This window comes from Rhinopithecus bieti, unplaced genomic scaffold (assembly GCF_001698545.2).
Source record: "Rhinopithecus bieti isolate Rb0 unplaced genomic scaffold, ASM169854v2 scaffold_20101, whole genome shotgun sequence".
Classification (NCBI taxonomy): Eukaryota; Metazoa; Chordata; class Mammalia; order Primates; family Cercopithecidae; genus Rhinopithecus; species Rhinopithecus bieti.
In genome coordinates, this window is record NW_016810242.1 from 1,707,069 (window position 1) to 1,729,711 (window position 22,643).

The 22,643-nt window shown below is 39.5% G+C and overlaps 1 protein-coding gene across 3 annotated transcripts in view; it reads right to left on the reverse strand.

The window, feature by feature from the left end:
- Positions 1–22,015, reverse strand: part of ASTN1 (astrotactin 1) — a 312,931-nt gene extending 290,916 nt beyond the window's left edge. For 2 of the 3 annotated variants that reach the window (XM_017891700.1, XM_017891702.1), the window contains exon 1: positions 21,435–22,009. In XM_017891700.1, coding sequence (XP_017747189.1) covers positions 21,435–21,717 — 283 coding nt within the window. In that variant the 5' untranslated portion in view covers positions 21,718–22,009. Of the gene's footprint in view, positions 1–21,434 lie in introns of all 3 variants that reach the window. The other variant, XM_017891701.1, reaches the window with a different exon arrangement.
- Between the last annotated feature and the right edge of the window lie 628 nt (positions 22,016–22,643).

The window sequence follows — 22,643 nt, forward strand, 5'->3', positions numbered from 1 at the left end:
TTACAGTCCACATGAAGTATAGTAGCTCCCATCTGCCAAGTTAGAATGAATAAATGACCCAATTTACTGGATGCCCCTCACGTATCCAAGGGGTAGTGTCAGTCTCTACCAGTATTACAACAACTAGAGGGAACTACATGTATCACTATACCAGCTCTAATGATTATGTAGACATGCTCTGAAGATGGCTACCTCTGGTCATATTTTTCTGAACTTATTGTTATTTGAGGCAATAAAAATAATAATTACACATTGCTAGCAAATTACAAATTCTAAGCAAGGTGGTCAGCATGTGGCTCAGTGGTCAAATTGCTGTTGTATTTTTTTTTTTAATTATGCCTGTAGTACCAGCAGTTGTTACATGATATGCAAACTCAGGAAATAAAATCTAAAAATAAAAAAGTTAATAAACAAAAGCCAACATAGAAATAGAGGATTACATTAACCACAGTTCATGTGCCTGACATTCAGAAATCAGAATACTTATCCTATTATTCCAGAGCACCCCAGGACTTGGAGAAAGTACTTCAGAATCCCAGACAATGTGGAGTAGTTTGGAAAGCCAGGCAAATATAAACAAAAAAGTACAGAAGACTGTCAAGTAGTAGTTTCCAATCAAATGGTTCTTTATACATCACTGCTACTCTTCACATTCAAAATTTTACATACAAAAATAAAATGAGGGAAAGGAGGAGGATCTTAAAAATCAGTAGACTGAGTCTACTTTCACTAAGAACGATTTGGCTTTAAAAAAAATTCCAAAAGCATACCCTGCACCGAAAAACACTTTGCTCTATCTGGAAGTCATTATTTAATCCAGCAAGTTCCTGATTTCTAGAAGAACAATGAAATTGTGGTGACCTGAATTGAAGCCCTATGTCTCACCAAACTTTAATTCACTAACAATGAGAACATGCATGGGAAATCAGGATTCTTTGAGCCAGAGGAAAGGAGCAAGGAGGATAAAAAAAAAAAAAAGGCTGAGTTTCAAGAGCCACAAATTATTAAAAGTGCCTTTGAGTCCTGAGGGAGGAGGAAACACTGAACTGCATAAGGCAGATGTGGTCAGCAAATTCCACTCCAGATTAAGCAGGAGTCCTTCTGGCTTTCTGCACAGCCCTCATGGCCATCTCAACCCCTAAATAGCTACCTTGCTCCAGAGTTCTTAGCAATAATCTCTGCACAGAACCTGGGAGGACATAAAACTGCCAGGCAACAGCGTAATTTACATGGTGACTTGAAGACGAAAGCAGTTTTTGCATTTATATTGGAGAAAACCCATTAACTGGATAATTTACACTTCCCTCTCAAATCTCCCTCTAGTACGAACATTTCAAGTTGTTGTCAATGCCCAGTCTTTGGGAGAACATTAACTTCCATCATCACTACCATAATCATCAATCTACATTGTAATGTGAGAATTATAGGGAAGTCAGATTTGCTATGGCCACGTGCAGGGACTTTATTCTGGGCTGAACCATCATGGATGGAGAATGCAAATCACTGAGAAGTGGCACCCTGAAGTTGTAAAGCCCAACTTGGGAAGCCATTGTCCTAGGAGCCTCTACCAAGGTAGTAAGGGAAAGGAGGTAAGTTCTTAAAATTCCTAAATCACACATTTATGTTGACAGAGATTCCGAAAAGTCAAATAATATCTTCATAACTTAATTTTGCCATGTCAATATGCCACTTGAAATCAAAGTCACTTTTATGTTTTTTAACTAAAATTTACTTTAAATCAACTTTCTGCTTAATCTGAATCTTAGAGACAAAATGAATGAAATCATAGGTTTCATAAGCCTATTATTTTCTAATACATGTATTTTCTAATACATGTTTAAATATTATAGTTTTAAAATGATAACTCAAGTACCAACTAAAAATATTCTCATACTGATGCTAATTTCTTAGTTTTCAACATCATACTATAATTAGGCAAAATGACAATTAGGAGAAGCTGGGTGAAAGGTATGTGGGAATTATTTGTATTATTTTTGCAACTTTTACATAAGCCTAATATTATTTAAAAATAATAAATTACCATTTATTGGGCAACACTGACAGTGAACAAGTTTCCTCAGGTAAACAAATGTCTTTTCTTTGCCTTTAGGGTTATCTAGAACTTTATCAAATCCATGTGGAAATAACGGCTATTACATGTTTTCACGTGCTCTAATTTGTGTTGATGTCATAAGAGATTCTGCAACATGATTTTTATTTTTTCTGCCAGGTTACTGGACTAAATAGGAATAGTCCCTAAGGCTACTACCAAAACAGGTCCAGAGATGAGATGGAAGTGGAACTCAATGATTTTAAGTTATCTCTGAGCTTGTTTAACATACTAGATAACAGCCCCAGTGGTTTCTAGAGGTAATCTCGTCTAATTTAGAGGAACCACAGCTTTAAAATTTTGGAGAAGGTTATTAGTGATTTCTCACTACACACAAGGAATCTACACAGTGTGCAATGAGATTGCAGCCCCCTCCTCACAGATGCTTTAGACTAGAAAATGATTTCTCAGTAGATATGCCCTGGCATCCCAGTCTGCTGCAAATGGATTCAATGTGCAGTGATATTCACCCCCTGCCTTCGGGGTAACTGGTGGGATCTGGCATAAGCCACAGTCCCTAAAACCCATCACCTCCAACCATGAGAAGACACATGATTCACTCCAGGGAGATAGAGAAAAATCATCATTTTTAGGGATGTCTTGTCATGAAAAGTTTGGGAAGTATTGACCTAGCTGTTTTCAGGGTGCCTTAAATCTTTAAGTCTCTGAGTTTTCTAGTGTCTGACCCCAGGATAGCCTAGCCCAGCAAAATCTCTAAGATTCTGAGGAACTCAGATAACTCTCAGATTCCTTTAACCTGCAACCTCGGAAAAATCAACTTTCAGCTCCCTTCCTCTGGAGGTAAATGAAGGTAAAAACATCTTGGATTTAGGTGTTCTGTCTTAAAGTAGCTCATACTTTTCCAAGTGGCTCTGTAACAACAGCCATCTCCTATCCTTTAATACCAAGGCCCCTGGGAAACATGCCAAAGTTGCTTTAAATGTCAGAGTCTCTCAATTGGTCTCCCCTGTGACCTTTAAGTAATCATAACAATGCGCCTTCCAGGCTCACCGTATGTCCAAAACCCTCAAGATAGTGGCAAAAGAAAAGGACCTCTGAAAATCTCTTTAAGTTCCATAATTACGAAATTCTCAACCAAGCACTCTTCCTTTCTGACCCACAGAAATTTCCCATATGGCTGAAGGGAATGGAAGCTGAAGGCAGCAAATCTAATTAGAAGAGGTTATTGTGTGTGTATAAAGCTCTGTTCTCCATGGGACCCACAGGACTCTCATAATAGTTCAGGAACAAAAACAGACCTGGGGGTAGAAAGAGGAGACCAGGAACTCTTATTCATTCAGTCATTCAGTCAGTCAGTCAGTCTGTGTGTCTGTTTGTTCAGTAAACACTGAATATCAGGTATCCAACAGCACTAAGTTCACAGGCAGACAAACCAATATGCTATTCTGTGGGAATGTTGTAATAGAGATGTAAACCAAGTGCTGCTACATTCACATGAAAAACAATTAATTCTCCCTGGGATATCAGGGTCAATACCCAGCTGAAGTACCATGGGAGTTAGGTTAGCAGTTCTCAAAATTCTTGGCCTGTGCAATCCTTTACACTCCTACAAATTCCTGAGAACCACAACGAGCATTTGCTTATGTGAGGTATATCTACCAAAGTTTACCATATTTGAAGCCAGAATTAAGAAATTTTTAAAATATTTACTAATCCATTTCATTACAACAATAAGAAACCCACACATGTTAACATAAGCCATATATTTTATAAAAAAAAAACCTATATTTTTCAAAACAAAAATAGTGAGAACAATAACAGTGTCCAATGTTTTTTTGCAAATATTTAAATACTGGCTTAATATAAGACAGATGGATACTCATCTCCACTTCTTTAGTGAATACACTACACCATGTTATTTTGGATGCAATCGATAAAGAAAGTCCTGTTTCACACAGATATAAAGTTAGAAAAGGAGTATTTTAATAGCCACCTCAGATAATTATAGATATTCTTTAATACTACACCAAAACTCAACAAGCATTAATTTCTTAAAGGTGACTGGCAATGCAGAAACAAAAGTCATACATTGAACATTTTGTACGCTCTTTATTAAAATCATTGTCCATGTTGAAATTTAAACTTTTTTTTATACATGCACTGATCACTTAGAAAATATCAGTTCATGGAGTTACACAGATCTTCCAAATGCTGGTACATTTCATTACACAATTTCAAAAACCCTCACCCATTAATAACATTACTGGTTTCATCAGAAAAGTCTTCAAGTATTGGAAAGCTGTCAAGTTCACTATGGCATTTACAAGTTTCCATAATATGTTAATTTTTCTCTTAAAAGCTTGAATTTTATCATTGGCAACACATACTGTCAGTTGTTTTCCAAGATCACTTAGTTCACTTTCAAAAAAATTTCAGCCAGTTACTCGAATCTGAATAATTATAGTTAGCTTGTCAGTTGTTCTTTCAAGTAAAAGTTGTGATACAAGACAAAAGTAGATAGTTGAGCCTGCAAATCAAACAATCTCACTTTAGCTTGCAGCAGAAGTGCTTTCTGTGTGTACCCCACATTTTGTCACTTGGAATATTAAGGGGACATGTACTCAAGGGTGAATTTACAATAAATTAATAACTGTTACTGCTTTATTTGGGTTATTCTTAAATGAAACTGGATTTTTTTTTTTTTTTTTTAAAGTGAGAGTGGTGAAAAGTACAATGACTGCTAGTATAGTTTGGTGGTCTATTAATTCCTGCTAAGACACCAACAGTTTTTCCCACTTCTGTTTTGCACCATGATTGTAAATACCAATTCAGTGAAAAAGGTAACTGATACCTTAATATTATGATGAAAATAGTTTTCACTTCAAAGACACCCTGGAAAGGGTCTCATCAGTCCCTGAGAAGGTCTGTGGAACACTTAGAGAGCTGCTGAGCTACACCACGGCTTCCCAGGAGTTAGTCTGTTGAAGTTCAATGGTACCAAGCTCAGCATACATTCACTAAGTAGGTACTCCATGCCAAACAGCACTGTGCCAGAATCTGTGGACACAGATAACTAAGAAACTGTCTGCCTTTAAGGAGCTTACAGTCGTAGAGGTAGGAAAATAGAGAAGAAAATTATTTTAGAATTAGAATATTACCAAGGAATATAAGTGCATGGAGTGCTATGAGAATACAGGAGTACAAAGAGCCCTCAAAAGATTCCTAGAAGGAGATCTTATGTAAGATATATAAGGCAGAATGAAAAGAATCAGAAGGAAAAACAAAAGAGCCAGTAATAGCCCATTATTCCTGAAGTATGAAGTGGAAGAGGGTTGTTGAAGTAACTTTGAGGCTGTCGCTTCACCTTACTGCTTTTCATGATGTCTGGGTGGGTAACTTCAGCTCCAGAAATGGACTCTGATTAGCCCAGGCTGACCAGTTATTACATTCTTCTTAACACAGAGACTGGTTCAAGGAAGAGTAGGCCTAAGCCAACATATGCCAAAAAGTAGCAAGGAGTAGCTTACAGGTGTCTGCTGGTAGAAAGATGCCTCCTTCCTTTTAGGAGAGCTTTCTCAGAAGCAATCCTGACTCTTCCTCTGAACATTTTCCATGTGGAAGGGATGCCTGAACTATTGCAGCTATCTTACTACCAGCCTGAGGATGAGCTCACACCCAGAGGTCAAAGTCATGAAAATTGCAGAGACCCACAATTGGAGCCCAGATAAAGGCAAGCTGCACTGCACCTTCATTGACCTGAGCCTATGCATCTTCTTTTCCGTTTACATCACTTTTTGTTGAATTTTGTCTCATAATTGAAAATGTCCAAACTAATATGAGGTTAATTTGAGATGGTGCAAGAGAGGTAGGAATCATCAGTTATAGAGTCTTTTTATGCCTTGCTAAGAATTCTGAGTATTCTTGGGCAGGTTCTAAGAGTCAAAATATCACAAGCTGGGAGATAACTAGGCCTTTGAAGTCACCACCAACTGATTTGGCAAGGACTCTTTTTTTTCTTCTTCTTTTTTTAATGCACTGGCGCTTTTTTTTTTTTTTCCAGTTTTACAAGTTATTTTCCTTCCTATAAAGAGACTGTGCATTACCCAAGAAAAGAAGAGACCAATTTCAAGGAAGATCAACAGTGACAAATGCAACTGAAGGCCACTGAGATGATGATAGAAGTTCCCTGGATTTAACATTAGAGGATCAATGGTGACTTCAGTGCAATGAAGCAGACAGGACTGTGACTGCTATTGTGAATGGGGAGACTGATAGGATGCTTGGTGAGAGGGTACACAGGTAAGTAGAAGTTTCTTTAATGTTTTAAGACAAACATTAAAGAAACTTCTTTAATGAGTATGCTTATAGGCTAAAGGAAAAGATCTAGGAAAAGAGGAATAGAAAAGTAAAAATCTAGAAGAGAGGAAGGAGATATATATATATATACACACACACATGCATACATACATACATATATAGTTCCTATGTTCCTAGAAGAGATCAAACTCCTGGTTCTGTAAAGACAGGATTATGTCTGTTTTATTTCTCATTGTCTTCCAAAAGCCTAGTATCATGACTGCTACTTAGAAGCTGCTCAAAATACATTAGAAATTGGAGGTAAGAAAGTAACAATGAATTCCAAAGTGGGTCTACAAGTTTGTGTGTTAGAGATATATGAAACTGGAGATAACATACCTGATAGCCTCAATTACAAGGCAACATCTTATGCTAGGTGTAAAGATAGGCAATTCAGTTGGGAGCTTAACTACCTTACTAACGGTTTGAAATAGTCACTTGGGGAAGTGAGAGGAAGGGATGACCAAAGTCAATAAAAAGTAATAAGCAATTTTCAGGACCAAATGTAGACTAGAACCCAGATAACTATGGTACCTTGAATGTACACAAACAGGAGAATTTACACACAAATCTCAGCATTCAGTCTGGGGGTAAAGGTAAAACATGTAAATTCGGGAACTTGATCCACCTCTGGATATTTGACTGGTAGATGCTGTGTAATGACAAGAAGAAGCACTGAAACTGAGGATCCTAATAAAAAGGTAGTTCAGGAAAAGGAAAATATGTCAGAGCATTCTAAGAGACATGGAGAAAATAAAAGTGTCATTAAAACAATGAATTTCCAAGGACCAATTATCAGGCAGAGTGAAAGAGCATGAGAAAGCTGGAAAGAAGAATTTGTGGTTCGAGTAGGGGCAGTTTCAGGGTTGAAGAATTTTTAGGGATGAGAAGGGTGTGTGTGACCATAGCTATGGGTAAGTAAAATGGAGTTATGAAGGCGGGGTTGCAGGAGTCAAGGAATTATCAAGTAGAAAACTGAACGTGTTGTGTACTTCAGGGGTTGGCAAAATACAACCTATGGGCCAACTGCTTATTTTTGTAAATAAAATTCTAATGGAACACAGCTATATACATTAACTTACATATTGTCTATGGTAGCTTTTCTGCCAGTATAAAGATATATTGAGTGGTTACAACAGAGACCATCTGGTCTGAAAGGTCTAAAATATTTAATATCTTGCCCTATAAGAAAACATGTTTTGATCCAGGCCTATATAGTTAATAAAGTGTTCTTGTGTAAAGGCGGGAGTTGTCATAGCAGAAAATACAGAGGGGCAGTACTAAGCACATTGGCGAGTGACCTGGAAGATGATAAATAGAGGTAGTTAGGAGAGGCAGAAGACTACCAAGCCAAAGATGTGTATTTTCAAACAGGAGGTGTTTCCTGGAAGGAGAGTGAAATTGTATGGGCCTAGAAGAACGATTTTTACTTTTTTTTGAATCCTTATGGTAGGGACTGACTGCTATTTAATATAAATAAATAAATAAATCTATTCTCTTTTTCTTTGTAGAATTTAAGTTAAGCACATGACCACCCAGATAAGACTGCTTTTCCCAGTATCCTTTGCTGGAATTTCGGGCATGCAACAAAGTTCTTACCTATGGCACTGGAGTAGAAGGGATGTATGCAACTGTTGCCTTACTTTCTTAAAAAAAAAAGAGAGAGAGAGAGAGAAAGAAAATTGTTACCCTGAACAGCTGTCCTTCCCCTTCCTGTGAGTGTAAACACACATACTGGTGACTCTGTAGAAGAGGATAAGGGCCTGAGGAATGGCAGAGCAACAAGGTGGAAGAATCTGGGGTTTGAGAATACTTCATGGAGTAGGGTCTTGCCAAGCTGAATCACTCTTCATAGAATTGTTGCCTGAGGGAGAATAAGCTTTTCTTCTTTAAGTCACTTTCTAAGAACTCTTTATTCCAGGAAAGAAAAAGTTCGTCTGTATCCCACTTACAAGACCTTTTTAAAAATATGATTTAAGTTGTGGACCCTCTTTTCAAGAAATTGCCCTTATGCATAAATTTTATACTCAATTAAGTCTCTGGCCCATATGTGGTCTTGAAGCTAAGAACATGTGGTATAGAAGCAGCAGTGGAGAGAAAAAGGAAATAGCCACTCCTCCCACGTGTTTGTACAGAAGGAACTTTTCAATAAAGCAGTCATCCTTTGCCATTGTGCTTTTTCAGGTTATGTCCTTGACTGGCGGTAGACTGAAAGAGCCAGCCAGAGAAATCAGGAAGGACAGGAGAGGGCATATTGTAAAGATAATGAGGTCAAGGTACAGGATGAGACTATGATGGGAGACATAAGTAAGAAAGAATTTCAGTTCTCAGAATTTATATTTGGGAAAGGTAGATATCCCAGGGAGAGTAGGACAATCCAAAGCCATCAGTCAGTACCACAGAAAGCGTACAGATTTGCATTGCATAACTGCAAAAGATGCTACAGGTACAGAGGTTCCATAGTGCGGCAGATTCACCATCAGAATTTTCTCGTATTTAGAATTTAAAAGCCAGCTAGAAACTGATAACAGTAAAAGGATTTCACTGGGTACTGCTGTGATTTACGTGACTAACATCACATTCCCTCAACCAAAAGTAGTCAATTAACACACAACATTAATAGCTTTCATATACAGAAAATATCATCCTTTGGAAAATAAATAAATCAAAAAGGAAACACCCCTTTTACAAAAGCACAAACAGATAAAATACCTAGGAGTAAATCTAACAAGAAATGTGCAAGAACTATATGAGAAAAAAAAAAAAAAAAAACCTGTAAAATTCTACTAAAGGGCAGTCAAAATTTGAACAAACGCAAACATACAAATTTCTTAAGTAGAAAAACTCAACATCTTAAATATTCAGTTATTTCTTAATCAATTAAAACATTTAACAAGGTTTATGATTAAAATACCACTAGCTTTTGTTATTCTTGTTGTTGTTACGTTTTTAGAACCAGATAAGCCAGTTAAAGTTTATACAGAAAAAAGGAACGGCTAGGAGAACTCTAGAAAAGAATAGCAGCAAAGGGTGACTAGCCCTGTGAGATATTAAAACACACTACAGAGTTTTAATAATTAACACAATATGATATAGGCACATTAATATATCGACATAGTAATAGAACAGAATAAAAGCTCAGAAATAGACCTAAATGTATTATGGAATTTATTCTATGATAAAGGTAACATCTCAAATCAGAGGGGAGATTATGAGCTATTTAATAAATGGTAATCAACCATCTGAGTAACCATGTGGACAACTGCTACAGTTTGGATGTGTGTCCTCCCAAACCACTTATTAAAATTTGATCCCCAATGTTGGAGGTGAGGCCTAATGGAGGGTGCTTGGGTTGTAGGGGTGGATACCTCATGAGTAGATTAATGCCTTCCTTGGAGGTAAGTGAGTTCTTGCTCTATTAGTTCCCTCTAAGAGCTGGTTGTTAAAAAAAAAAAAAAAAAAATCTTGGCACCTCTGCTTCTCTCTCTTGTGATGATGTCTTACCAGGTAATCTCTGCACATTCTGGCTTTCCTTTGTCTTCCACCATAAGTGGAAGCAGCCTAAAGCCCTCCCCAGATGCAGATACCCAATCTTAAACTTTCCAACCAACAGAACTGTGAGCCAAATAAGCCTTTTTCTCTTTATAAATGACCCAGCCTCAGGTACTCCATTATAGCAACATAAAATGGACTAAGACACCAGCTAAAGTTGGTACTTCATATAGCATACTTGGATAAAGCCATATATCAAACTACATACCACAATAAATTCTAAATATACCAGGTATTTAAATGCAAAAAATAAAGCCATTAGAGTATTCAGGAAAAAAAATGATGAATACTTCTATAACTTTAAAGTGAAGAAGACCTTTCCAATGAAGACATAAGGTATAGAAGTCAAAAAGAAATAATTAATATCTTCACTTACATAAAATCCAAAGACTTCTGGAAAACCAGCCAACCAATAAATAAGCAAACAAAAACATAGGCAAAGTCAAAAAACATACAATAACCTGGGAAAAATAGTATTTGCAACTCACGTTACAGTCAAAGAGATAACCTCCCTCGTATCTAAAATGCTCCTAAAATATGAAAGGAGTAACAGTTAGATGTCACTTTACACTCAGTAGATTGACAAATATTAGAACACTGAACAATGCCAACTGTTGGTGGGAGTATGGGGATTTAGGAATCCTCAAATATTAATACTACTGATGAGAGTACAAACTGATCCAGCCATTCTGAGCACAGTTTGGCAGTATTTAGCCAAATTAAATATGCATAATCTCTATAAACCAGCAATTCTGCTCCTGCTATGTATCCCAGAGAAATTTTCACAAAAGTCCTTGAGGAAATATGTACAAAAATGATAACTGCAGTAGTATTTATAGTGACGGGAAGCAGGAGGCATCCTGGATGTTCATCACTGAGAGGACTGGCAAAATGTAATAGGTGACTATCACGCAGTGTTCTGCAATAGTCAGAATCAATGGATAAGACTTGTGTTGTCCAATAAACCCTTCTGCAATAGTGGGCATGTTTTATGTATTCACTGTTCAATATGGTAGCCGCTAGCCACATGAAGTTATTTAAAATTAAACTCATTAAAATGTAAACATAAAAATTCAGTTCCTCGGTTGTACTAGCTATATTTCAAGGGTTCAAGAGTTACATTTGGCCAGAAAGTACCATACTTGATGAGGCAGAACTGGAATACTACCATTATTCCAGAAATCCCTATTGGACAGTGCTGGGCTATATTTATACTAAGTAGTATGAGTAGATCTTAAAAATATAGTGCTGAGTGAAAAGAGTAAGTATCAGAATAACAATATCACATCACCATTTCCTTGAATTTAAAATACATTAACACAGAACAACTATTGACTCATTGCAAGAACACATACCAAAAAAATAATAAGCATTAGGGAAATTAGAATATTTTCCTATGGGGAACAGTGAGTGAAAACTGAGAGTAGGTATAAAAGAAAAAAAGCAAATAGGCAATTCAATAAAAGACTAGAAGGAGTAAGGGCTTTCAGAGACCTATAATAAAATATACTGTGAATTGAGGAATACGATTAAGTCAAATCTCTGCATGAGATTACAAAAAAAGGAAAGCACACAAAAATCTGCATACTAATGTTCATAGTATTTTATTCATAATTGCCAAAACTGGAAACAACCAAGATGTTTTTCAATAGGTAAATGGACAAACTATGGTACTTCATGCAATGGAATATTATTCAGCAATAAAAATAACTGAGCTATCAAGCCATGAAAACATGTCAATAAATCTTAAATGCATGATATTAGGAAAAGACGCAAGTCTAAAAGGGTTACATACTTTATTACAACAATATGGCATTCTGGAAGAGGCAAAACTACAGTGATGGTAAAAAAGCTGTGGTTGCCAGAGTTTGGAAGTAAGGAATGGAGGATTAAATAGATGAAGGGTAGGAGATTTTGTAGGGTGATCAAACTGTTCTGCATGATTCTATAACTGTGGATTTATTACACCATACATGTGTGAAAATTCATTAACTTTAGGGAACAAACGGCCAACTTTATATGTGCAAATTAAAAGCAAATAAATCATTTAGGAGACTGGGTGATCCCAGGATGAATGCAGAATGTGACAAAATGCTAACTATATCATAAAAGTATGAACAACCTCACTGGAAGGAGGTTGGGGGAAAGTGTTGGCCTAAGCAACTTTAGAGTAAATCTGTAAAACTAAAGACAAAAGAAATTGTACAGAAAAACTGCCCTATAACTAATAAAGTTGTTCCCTATAGTAGTATGGACAAACAATTCCAATACTGTAATACATTCACAGTGAAACTGAAAAATTAAATACATGGATGGTAGATGGTGGGAGCCAGGTTACTCATCGTTGGAGTAGGATAAGCGCAGGGAGGAAGTGAGATGATTCACGAATTAGATGAGACCTAATATTAATTAGGTAATGATAATTAGATAATGGATTAAAGCTGGAGACATCAGTATGAACTCATGATTAGCTTAATATAGACACATATGGTTACATATAGAAATATTTACAGATAGATGTACACATATGTTGGTAAAGACATATATTTCCTTGCTCTGTCAGCTGAGAGAGCCTAGAAGCAACAACACTCCTGCAATGACAAGCCCACCTAGTTCCCAGATCTTGGTTTCTAACATCATCCTCCAATTAAAAGAGTGATGGGGACCAGGCATGGTGGCTCGTGCCTATAATCCTAGCACTTTGGGAGGCTGAGGCGGGCAGATCACAAAGTCAGGAGTTTAAGACCAGCCTGGCCAATATGGTGAAACCCCGTTTCTACTAAAAATACAAAAATTAGCTGGGTGTGGTGGCAGGCCCTGTAAATCCCAGCTACTCAGGAGGTTGAGGCAGGAGAATTGCTTGAACCCAGGAGGTCAGAGGTTGCAGTGAGCCGAGATTGCACCACTGCATCCGGTGAGACTCCATCTCCAAAAAAAAAAAAAAAAAAAAAAAAAAAATTCATGTGATGCTTGGAGAAATGCTTGATCATAGAACAGGGGCAGGTAATATGCAAGATGACCCTGGAAAGCCTGTAGTGACAGAAGTAAAGGTGCTCACATAACAAAAACCCACAATTGACTGGGTTATGTCAAAGTTTCACAGTAGCCACTAAAAGAGCTTCCATTAGCCAATGCTGAGACAAACAATTTGAGCATTAAAATCAATAAAGTAGTACTGAATTAAAACCCAAGTTAAAAGAAATATTCATGAGTCCATGAGGGCATAAATAAGTAACAAAGAAATGGAAGAAAAGAAATAATTTCTTTATGTAGCATAATTCAAAATAATTTAGGTAGCTACTCAGCCTTCAAGAAGGTGTTCCATAGCTTCCCCAATTCCCGTTTGGAATAGTCTGGTGGCATCAGTGACTTCCTTCAAGGAGTGGAGACGAGGGAAAAAAGGTAACTTTACATAGCAGAAACCTGGCAAATAACAACCTTCAACCAAAGTGACTGGGTCACATTAAGCAGTGGATGAAGTCAAGTTGATAGAATGGTACCCCTTGATATGATCTGATGAAAATGACATTTTATAGCTTCCTTCTCCAAACCTAGTTCCAGTCTAATCATGAGAAAACATCAGGACAAATACTGATTGAGGACATTCTACAATAATGCCTGAACTAGTAAATTCTTCAAACTCTCAGGTCATCAAAACCAAAACAAGCCAGAGAAAGGTCATAGCCAAGAGAAAGCCTAAAAAGACGTGTGACTAAGTGTACTGTGGTACCCCTGATTGAGACCTGGAACAGAAAAACAATGTTATGATAGAAACTAAGAAAAATCTGAATAAAGTACAGACTTTTGTTAAAGAATCATGAATCAACCTTGGGTTCTTCATTGTAAAAATGCATCACACGAATGATAAGATGTTAATAGTGACAAAGAAACTGAGTTGGGGTATAATATGGAAAAACTCTCTCGTACTGTCCTTCCCAGTTTTTTTGTTTTTTTTTGAGACGGAGTCCTCCCTCGTGGCCAGGCTGGAGTGCAGTGGCCGATCTCAGCTCACTGCAAGCTCTGCCTCCCGGGTTCACGCCATTCTCCTGCCTCAGCCTCCCGAGGTAGCTGGGACTACAGGCGCCCGCCCACCTTGCGCCGGCTATGTTTTGTCATTTTAGTAGAGACGGGGTTTCACTGGTTAGCCAGGATGGTCTCGACCTCCCTGACCTCGTGAGCCGCCCGCCTCGGCCTCCCAAAAGTGCTGGGATTACAAGCGTGGCCACCGCGCCCGGCCTGTCTTCCCAATTTTTCCATAAATCCTAAAACTGTTCTTTTGTTGTTGGTTGGTTTGTTGTTTGTTTTGTTTTGGTTTTCATAAGGTCTTACCTCTGTTACTCTGGCCCGAGGTACTGTAGGATCTCTGCTCACTGCAACTCCACCTCCGCGCTCAGACATCTTCCCACCTCAGCCTCCCAAAGGAGCTGGGACTACCAGGCACACAGCCACCACATCCAGCTAACTCTTGTATTTTTTTTTGGAGAGAATGGGTTGCCATGTTGCCCAGGCCGGTCTCAAACTCAAACTCCTGAGCTCAAGCCATTTCACCCCACTGGCTTCTAAAGTGCTGGATTACTGTCGGCCACCACCACCTGGCCTAAAACTGGTTCTTTAAAAATTAAATTTGCATTTTTTTTTTTGTAAAAAAGGAAAACAAATATCAGGTACTGCTGGAAGCTTTGGAGGCCTCTCTTTTTTCACTCTCTCCGCTTCATCACAAATCCCCCTTTCCACAAGAGGTAAACACTCGTCTTTTATGTTTGTTTTGTTTTCTTGCTTTCATAAAAATTTTGCATTTGTATGTATTATTAAACAATATGTTATTTGAATTTATATAAATAAAATTGTACTATATTTTTTTCAGCTATTTCTTATTTTCACCTTAATTACATTTGTTGAATTACCACACTGATATATGGTGCTAGCAACTCATTTATTCTGCCTGTTAAGATAATATATCACTGATGAAGGTGGCCTACCTTGTAGCATTTCTAGCTCCTGGATAAGGGTGCTTCCAGGTTTCTGCTATTCCAACAAATATCTCATGTATACATGTAAAAATTCCTGTGGTAATGAAAAGCTAGAAAGTGGAACGGCAAAATCTTCAGGCATACCCATTTTCACCCTGTACTATCATATACCAAATCATCTTCACAAAAGTTGTCATGTCAGATTTAGATTACCGCAATCAATTTGATGTTTGTTCTCTTGGAATCTAGAGATGCTTATACCAAATACGCTTGGGTTTTTATTAAACATTTTATTAAAGTGGTACATGATAAAAAAAAAAATATCAACCTATTTTCATATTTAGTAGGAATAAAATAGTGAAGATGACGCATGTAACAAAAGCAACATTGAAACAACTTTTTTAAGTAATTAATTACTTTTTAAAAATAATAAAAATGATGATAGGTGTCAGTTTGTAGTAAACATTTGAAATTTCCATAGACGCTTAACTTGCCCTGGGAGATTAACTGCTGCCATCAATAGGCTCTTTTTGGCCCATGCTGTGTGCATTAAGCCCCATGAAACTGGTTTAAAAGTGAAGAAATGAGGACTTCGCCATGTCGCGCTGCTGAAAAGTTTGCCGGCAAAGTTTTGTTCTCCATAAATCCTGACGCCCCCTAATGTGAGAAACTACTAATCTTTTAAGTTTAATTACCATTCTAAAATAAAGAAAGAAAAAAGTACGTGTGTGTGTATATTGTATATATGTGTATATATAGTGTGTCTATAAGACAAGACCTCAACTTGTTTCCTCAGAATGAATAAAGAAACTAAAATGGCCTGGGTGTGGTGGCTCATGTCTGTAATCCCAAGCATTTTGGGAGGCCGAGGTGGGTGGATCATTTGAGGTCAGAAGTTCCGAGACCCAGCCGGCCAACCCATGGTGAAAACCCTGCCTTTAATGAAACAAAAAAAAAAAATAGTCTGGGCATGGTCGGGGCGGGTGACTGTAGTCCCAGCTACTCGGAGGCGGAGGCAGGAGAATTCCTTGAATCTGGGAGGGGAGGGTGCAGTGAGCCAAGATTGCACCAAACGCAGCCTCCAGATCTGGGTGAGCAAAGCCGAGGGCTCCACCACCACAAAAAAAAAAAAAAAAAAAATAAAAAGAAAGAAATTAAAATTTTATTTTTTCTTCAAAAACTCTAATTACTTGAATTTGAGTCATATCAACATATCTAAAAAAGCATTTAAAATGTTGTAAAAATTCATCATTCACATTCAAAATTCCTTTGTTGTAAACATCTAAATTCCTATAGAGAAACAGTAAATAATAACCCTCTCAGTACTATAAATTAGCACATTCTGCTAGCACGAGTTATGTAAGTGCTAAAGAACCTACTTTAGGATTGCTACCATTCACCTACTATGTCTTGGATAGGGCTGCCAATCTATACAAATGCATTTACTGTTAACTTAGGCAGCTCACTGTAGTGGAGAGAAAAAAAAGAAAAGAAAAGAAACATACTTCAAAGTTTCCCCTCAAATGGGAAGATGGAAAGATGTGTGAAAAGAATTGGGGATACCTAGGTATTTTAACTGTTTCCTATCAGGCCAAAGTATGGGTAACATTCACAATGTTATCCATAAGTAACATTATGTCCAATATTACCTTTGAAGCCAACTGAAAAGCTCAGTAACTGCTATTTAAACAGTTCCACTGAGCTCTCAAAATAAGTTCTAAGCACAAGACCACCCAATACAAAGATCATCGGCTTTGGACAAGTAGTTAAAACCATATTACCTTCTGGATAGCTCCATTTAACAAGGGAGCCTTCTCTCTGGGACTCTCAGTTTGCATTTCTGTAGGGCCCTCCTCAGATGCACTGAACATATTACCTTCATCCCCAATGTAGCCTATCTACCTTGTATATCATGATTGTGAGTCCCATACATGTCACCATAGAGACATGGAAACATGGCTACCTGAACCTGAAAACTATAAATAAATAAGAATTTCCAAACTCTTCTTAGCAAAGTATATGTACTTATCTAACTATTTTTTGATGAAGTTATTAAGGCTGGTGTGAGAAATCACTCAACAGGCAAGGATATTCAAGATGTATTTATATAAAGACCATAAAAGACTCCTCTGTACAAACTAGGTGAGTGTGCTTTCCCTATTTTAACTATTTTCAGGGCTCCTTTTATTCAACCATGAAGAAGAAATGATTTTGAAAACTTTTAAGGCATGTAAAATAGTAGCTCAGAGAAAGGCTTAAACATCATATTGACCTGAGTTCGAATGATGGATCCATCAGCTGTTCACGAAGTGACCTGAGTAAGTTATTTAGCCCCCCCATTCTTCTATATTCTCCACTGCTGGAATAAGTAGAAAGCCAGAAGTTGACAGCAAATCTGTCTTCAAAGCCTGTTCTTTTAACCGCCACACTTGCCTGCTCCAGACACTTTAAACAGCACCTTGCATGTGGGAACTTACTACCTCTCTGCAGGCTGATTGATTTATCTTCAGGAATACCTTCTTCAATCAAAAGCCATGACAGCTAAAGCAAAATGCCAAGGCACAAGAGAAACACCTTTCTTCACTAAGTTGTACACATGCAAAAGCTCAATAGTTGGGTGAAATAGAAGGGCTTCTCCTTCAAATAGTAATGAGGCTGATATAAAAATATATTCTATTCACAGCACAGAAAACCTGGAAGTCACACTTCAGGTTAACTCCTTATCTCCAACTCAAATATGCTCCAAAGCAGGAATGTCTACTATTTTGAAGGCTGAAATATGAAATTTTAGTTCAGATATGAAATATTAGTTGACTAATTTGGCAAATCTCTTAAATCTCCTGAGAGGATGCTAAGGCTTATGTGCCTAAATATTTTAAATTGGAAATGACAGTTATTTTGCAACACTTTTGAGGCTTTCACCACACATCTGAAAGCAGGGGTTTAGGTTTAGATTACATGGCTTAGAGTTAACCAGATAAGTACTATGAAGAAGAATATTAGGCACAGAACCATCAGTATCTGTGAGAAGTATAGCAATCTAGACCTAACTAAAAACATTCATATTCAAAGCATTTTAAAAACCATGTGTAGTCAAACAAACCATACCTAAAAGTCATATTGGGCTCTTGAATCACAGTTTGCAAACCCTATCTGAAAGAAAAGGAGATATTGACTCCCCTTCTCTACTCAGAATTACACCACAAGCAAAACTGCCAAGGCTGATGGCTGAGATAGCCTCTGGCAGCCAGACTTTAATGCTTTCTATGTCAAGTCAGCCCTCCCTGCCTAGCTTTGAAGTGGAAAACCATGTGCCACTCTACAGAGCCAGGCCCAGTCCCCAGTACTGTCATGCCACAAGGCTCTGTCCGGGCAGGCTGATCCCCACACTATGCCATATGCACGCCATTTCCATATTCACTCCCACCACCAAATGCCTTTGCTCATCTTTTCTCCATGACCTTAAATGTCTTCACCTTTCGTAGTCTAAGCCAAACCTAATCTACCTTTAATTTTGCATATTTGTGGGTGTTTTTCTGTTTTAACCCATGCAAAGAGCACAGAAGTGGGATACAGGCTTCATAGAGAGATGACATGTGCATGGTTTAGAAGGAAGAATGGATACCACCTAATAGAGAAAAGGCAAAGGGCCTTCTAGGCAGAGGAGCTATATGTGCAAAGTCTTGAAAGAGTCCAGAAGGCCATGGCAGGCTTGGAGGAATAAAGGTCTGGAGAAGCTGGCTGCAAGCAGAATGAGAAGATCCTAATTAGCCTCAGTGAAGTTACAGGACTTGATCCTAGAGGCAAAAGGAAGCCAAAGCTTGTTTTTCTTATTGTTTGTCTTTTTCTTTCACTCAAAGAAGTGACAGGTCTGATTTTAGTCAAAGCTTCCGGTCCATGATTACCATGGAATCTGCTCTTGTCATGCAAGCGGATCCTTCCACAGCATCCCTATACCCCTTAACAGCCATACCACACAATTAGGTAGGTACAGCTCTTACAGGTATCTTTGTGTTTCCAGCGACTAGAGACTACTTGAGAGCAAGAGACTTTTTTCTAACTTCTGTTTCCTAGTAATGCCTCTGAGTGCTGAGCAAGTACAGCTCAATAAATTTCCAGAATTGACTGATTCAGATTTTTCCAGGAGATGGATTAAGAAAACAAGGTTCCAAAGACAGGAGTAGGGAAATCCCAAAACCAGCTTCACTACAGCCCTCACCATTGGCCAAGAGCTGCATGATCAAGACCACAAAAGTTAAATTCAAAACTACCTTTGAGTCTATCCTCCATAAATTTGGACTCCTCTTCCTTTCTGCCCAGATCTGTTTAACCACCCACCCAAACTGAAATTCATTCCTTCTTCCTTTGAGCATAATGAACCAGAAAGAATAGGTATCAGCCCATCTCTGGTTCTGAGCATACCCCACTGACTGGGAGGGTGGGAGACAATCGAGGTATTTAAATAGTGCATCTGGCCCTGAAGTGAGAGAGTGTGTCTGTGTGCCCGTGTGTAAATGCCAAGTTGCAGCAGGTTGCCATAGCAACCCCAACAGGACACTGCAGTGGGCAGCTTTGCACAGGGGTGCAGAAAACCCAATCTTACAACATCTGGGCTTTCACTGTGCACATTGGTTCCTAGTAGGCACATCACAGCATTAGGCCCTGGATTTGGGATTCTGTAAAAAAGAAATGAAATGTTGAATACCTGCTAGCCCTCCCTTTTTTTAAGCACCATGCATGTACCTCTTCATGCACAGTAAACACTACAAGCAGAGTGCAAAACAGCCTCCTTAGAAGCACATAATTCCCTCTACTCACTTTTATATACTATGATGAACAGACTGTACTTTGCACATCAGCATGACTTCACCGTGAACTTTCCATCCTCTAAATAACCCAGTAATTGTACATTTTGATGAGCAGCATATCCACAATTGTCCCATTTCCAGCTAATCCCCAGTTTTTATTATGTTACTGGTATTTTTGAATGCAAAAATAAATAATCCTGTCAAGAGTGTAGGTTGGGTTTAATGGGTTCAACTGAGCTGCACTCCAGGAACTGTAAAACAACTTTTCAAAGGGCCAGGCAATTTTTGAAATTGCTTTTCCATAGGGGTTGGGGAGTAGGGGTTTATTCACTCACTTCCTAATGTTTTCACTGTGAAGACATCTCCTGTGAAGGAAGAGCAAGAGGGATGTGTTAGAAATCCACACGTGGCTCCAGCCTACATGTGGCCATCAGGAAACCATGTTCCTGCAAATGGAACTCTAGTTGGTGGGGTATTAAGTAGATGGAACAGCCTCCTGGACATTTTCTTTTTTTCTCTTCTTGGATCTAGAGACTGAAGTGTGGTTTTCTTTGAATCTCTCCTGGGCAAAATAAGAATAATTGGCAACATCACTAAAGAAATGGATTGCATGGTAGGCATGCACAGCAGGGTGAGAGCTCCATCTGTACCTGGGGAAGTGAGGAGAATTTGGCTAAGTGACATGAACTTGTGGTGCTTTGCAAGATACTAGAGCAGGACCACAATATCTTTGCAGCTTAGTAGTGGAAAACAGGGATGATTTGAAGTAATGTATGGGTTCCGGTACCTGAAGTGACAGGAGTTCCAGTACCTGAAGGTGACCTAAGAAAATTACAGTGGGGGTACCAAAAAGAGAGAGATGTAAACAAACAAAGGAAGGAATCGTCCCTTGCCTAGAAAGGTCATTCTGTGTGCAGGAATTCCTATGTCTATCTAAGGTGGCCCTGGGAACAAAGAAGAGACCAATATTAACAGACTACAGTTGTATCATATCTTTAACCAACTGTGATGTGACATGGATGTATGGATGTAGTTGAATTAGGGGGTTGTGACATCTAAGCATCTAATTCTGGAGGACTTCCCAGAATGAACAGTTGGGGGATAAGAAACTTGAGTGTTTGGCAGGGAGGGTGTCAGTAGCCTGGTGATAGATAAAGGGCTCTCCATGAATGAAGACTAGAATTTGGCCTGCACATAGCTGGCAAGGTGATGACAGGATACCTGTTTCTAAAGCCCCCAGGAAGTGCTGTGAGTGGTGTGGGTGCCCAGGGTGTATGAAGCAAAGAGCTGAGCATGTGGCTAGGGAGTGGGGAAAAGGGATTATGGGAGTTGAGCTGGTAGCAAACAAAAAGTGCTGTGTGGATGTGCTTCTGAATCAAAGCTGGGAGGTCAAGGCTGGGAGAGGTTTCAGAGAGACTCCTGCAACCTGTTTCTTTGGGGCAGGGCAGCTGAGAGGAGGCTCAGCATCCAGGTCGGATTTGGGGAGAAGTCAGGTGCAGAGGCGCTAGTATGCAAGTGGGTGTGGAGAATGGTCCGGGAGTGGGAGTGGGGCGGATCCAGGAGGTAGGAGTGGGGGAGGGGAGGTCGTCGGCAAGTGGGTGTGTAGAGGGAGCTGGAGTGGGGGGTGGGGGTGCCGGTCCAGCGCCTCCGGCCGCCTCGACCTCCCCCGGGACTCACCCAGCACGAAGTAGGGCAGCTCCGTGTTCTCCAGGTCGTCCACTACGACCATTTCTCCCGGGAAGTCGTTGCGCACCGAGAAGAGGAGCTTGGGCTCCGAGGCCGAGGGGCTGTGCATGATGCTCAGGTCGTTCTCGCGCAGGAAGGGCAGCGCCGACACCGTGATGCTTTTGAGCTTGCACTCCAGCTCCTTGGATGGATCCACGTCGCCGGCGGCCGTGGCCAGCACAGCTGCCGGCCCCCAGCAGCAGGCGAGCAGGGCGCAGAGCCCGGCTAAAGCCATCTTGAGCCCCGGCCGCCTTCCTCCTAGCGCTGCGATGGTGGGGGAGGAAGCGAGAGGGGAGGGAGCGAGGGAGCGAGCGCGGGAGGCGGGGGGAGGTTAGGGAGGGGATGGAGAGCCGGGAGAGCCCTGGACCCCGGAATGAGATGCCGCTTGCAGAGTGATGGGTTTAAGCTCTGATGTCTGGAGAGCCCCAGATTCTTTGTTTCCCGGAGCTGCTTATCTGGAGAAGAGAAAGCGGGGGAGGGGAGAGAGGAGAAAAAGGGAAGGAAGGACGTCGAGAGGAAAGAGGAAGGGAGCTGAGGATTCTAGGGAATCAGGTCAGCCCCCAGCTGGCTGCCGGTGCTCCTGCCTCTCTCCTCCGTGGCATCCTCCAACAGGAGCAAGGCTCTTGACTATGAACTACCTGCACGGCATTTTTAATACATTGGTCTTTGCAATGTAAAATCTTCCCTCTCGCATCATCATCCAGAAGGCTTGAGAAAGGCACACACAAGCACACACCTTAACGGGTGCTTCTGCACAGCGGGGCGGTGGGGGTAGATGAAAATTCCCCCAATGGTTTTGTGGATGTATTATAGCTTGTCCGAGGCTTGCTTTCCGCCCTCTCCCCGCCCCACTAGTTGATTTGTACATAAGATGAACGGGAGCTGGAAATGCACATGTGCATATTTTTACTTAGCACTACCTTTGCAAAATATTCAAAGCAAATATTTGTTATACTGGTTTAGATGGATGGATAGATACGCACAACAGAGCAAGGTGCACAGTTAAGCAGGAGATTAAAACTTTTACTTGCAACTTCTCTCTGCTTCCTTTCATTTCTATCACAAATGTTATCTGTAGTAACCAATAAAAAGATGATTTGGGGAATACTATAGTTGACAGGAAAAAAGTAGAGTTAGCTCAAATAAATCTTGAACTTTTAA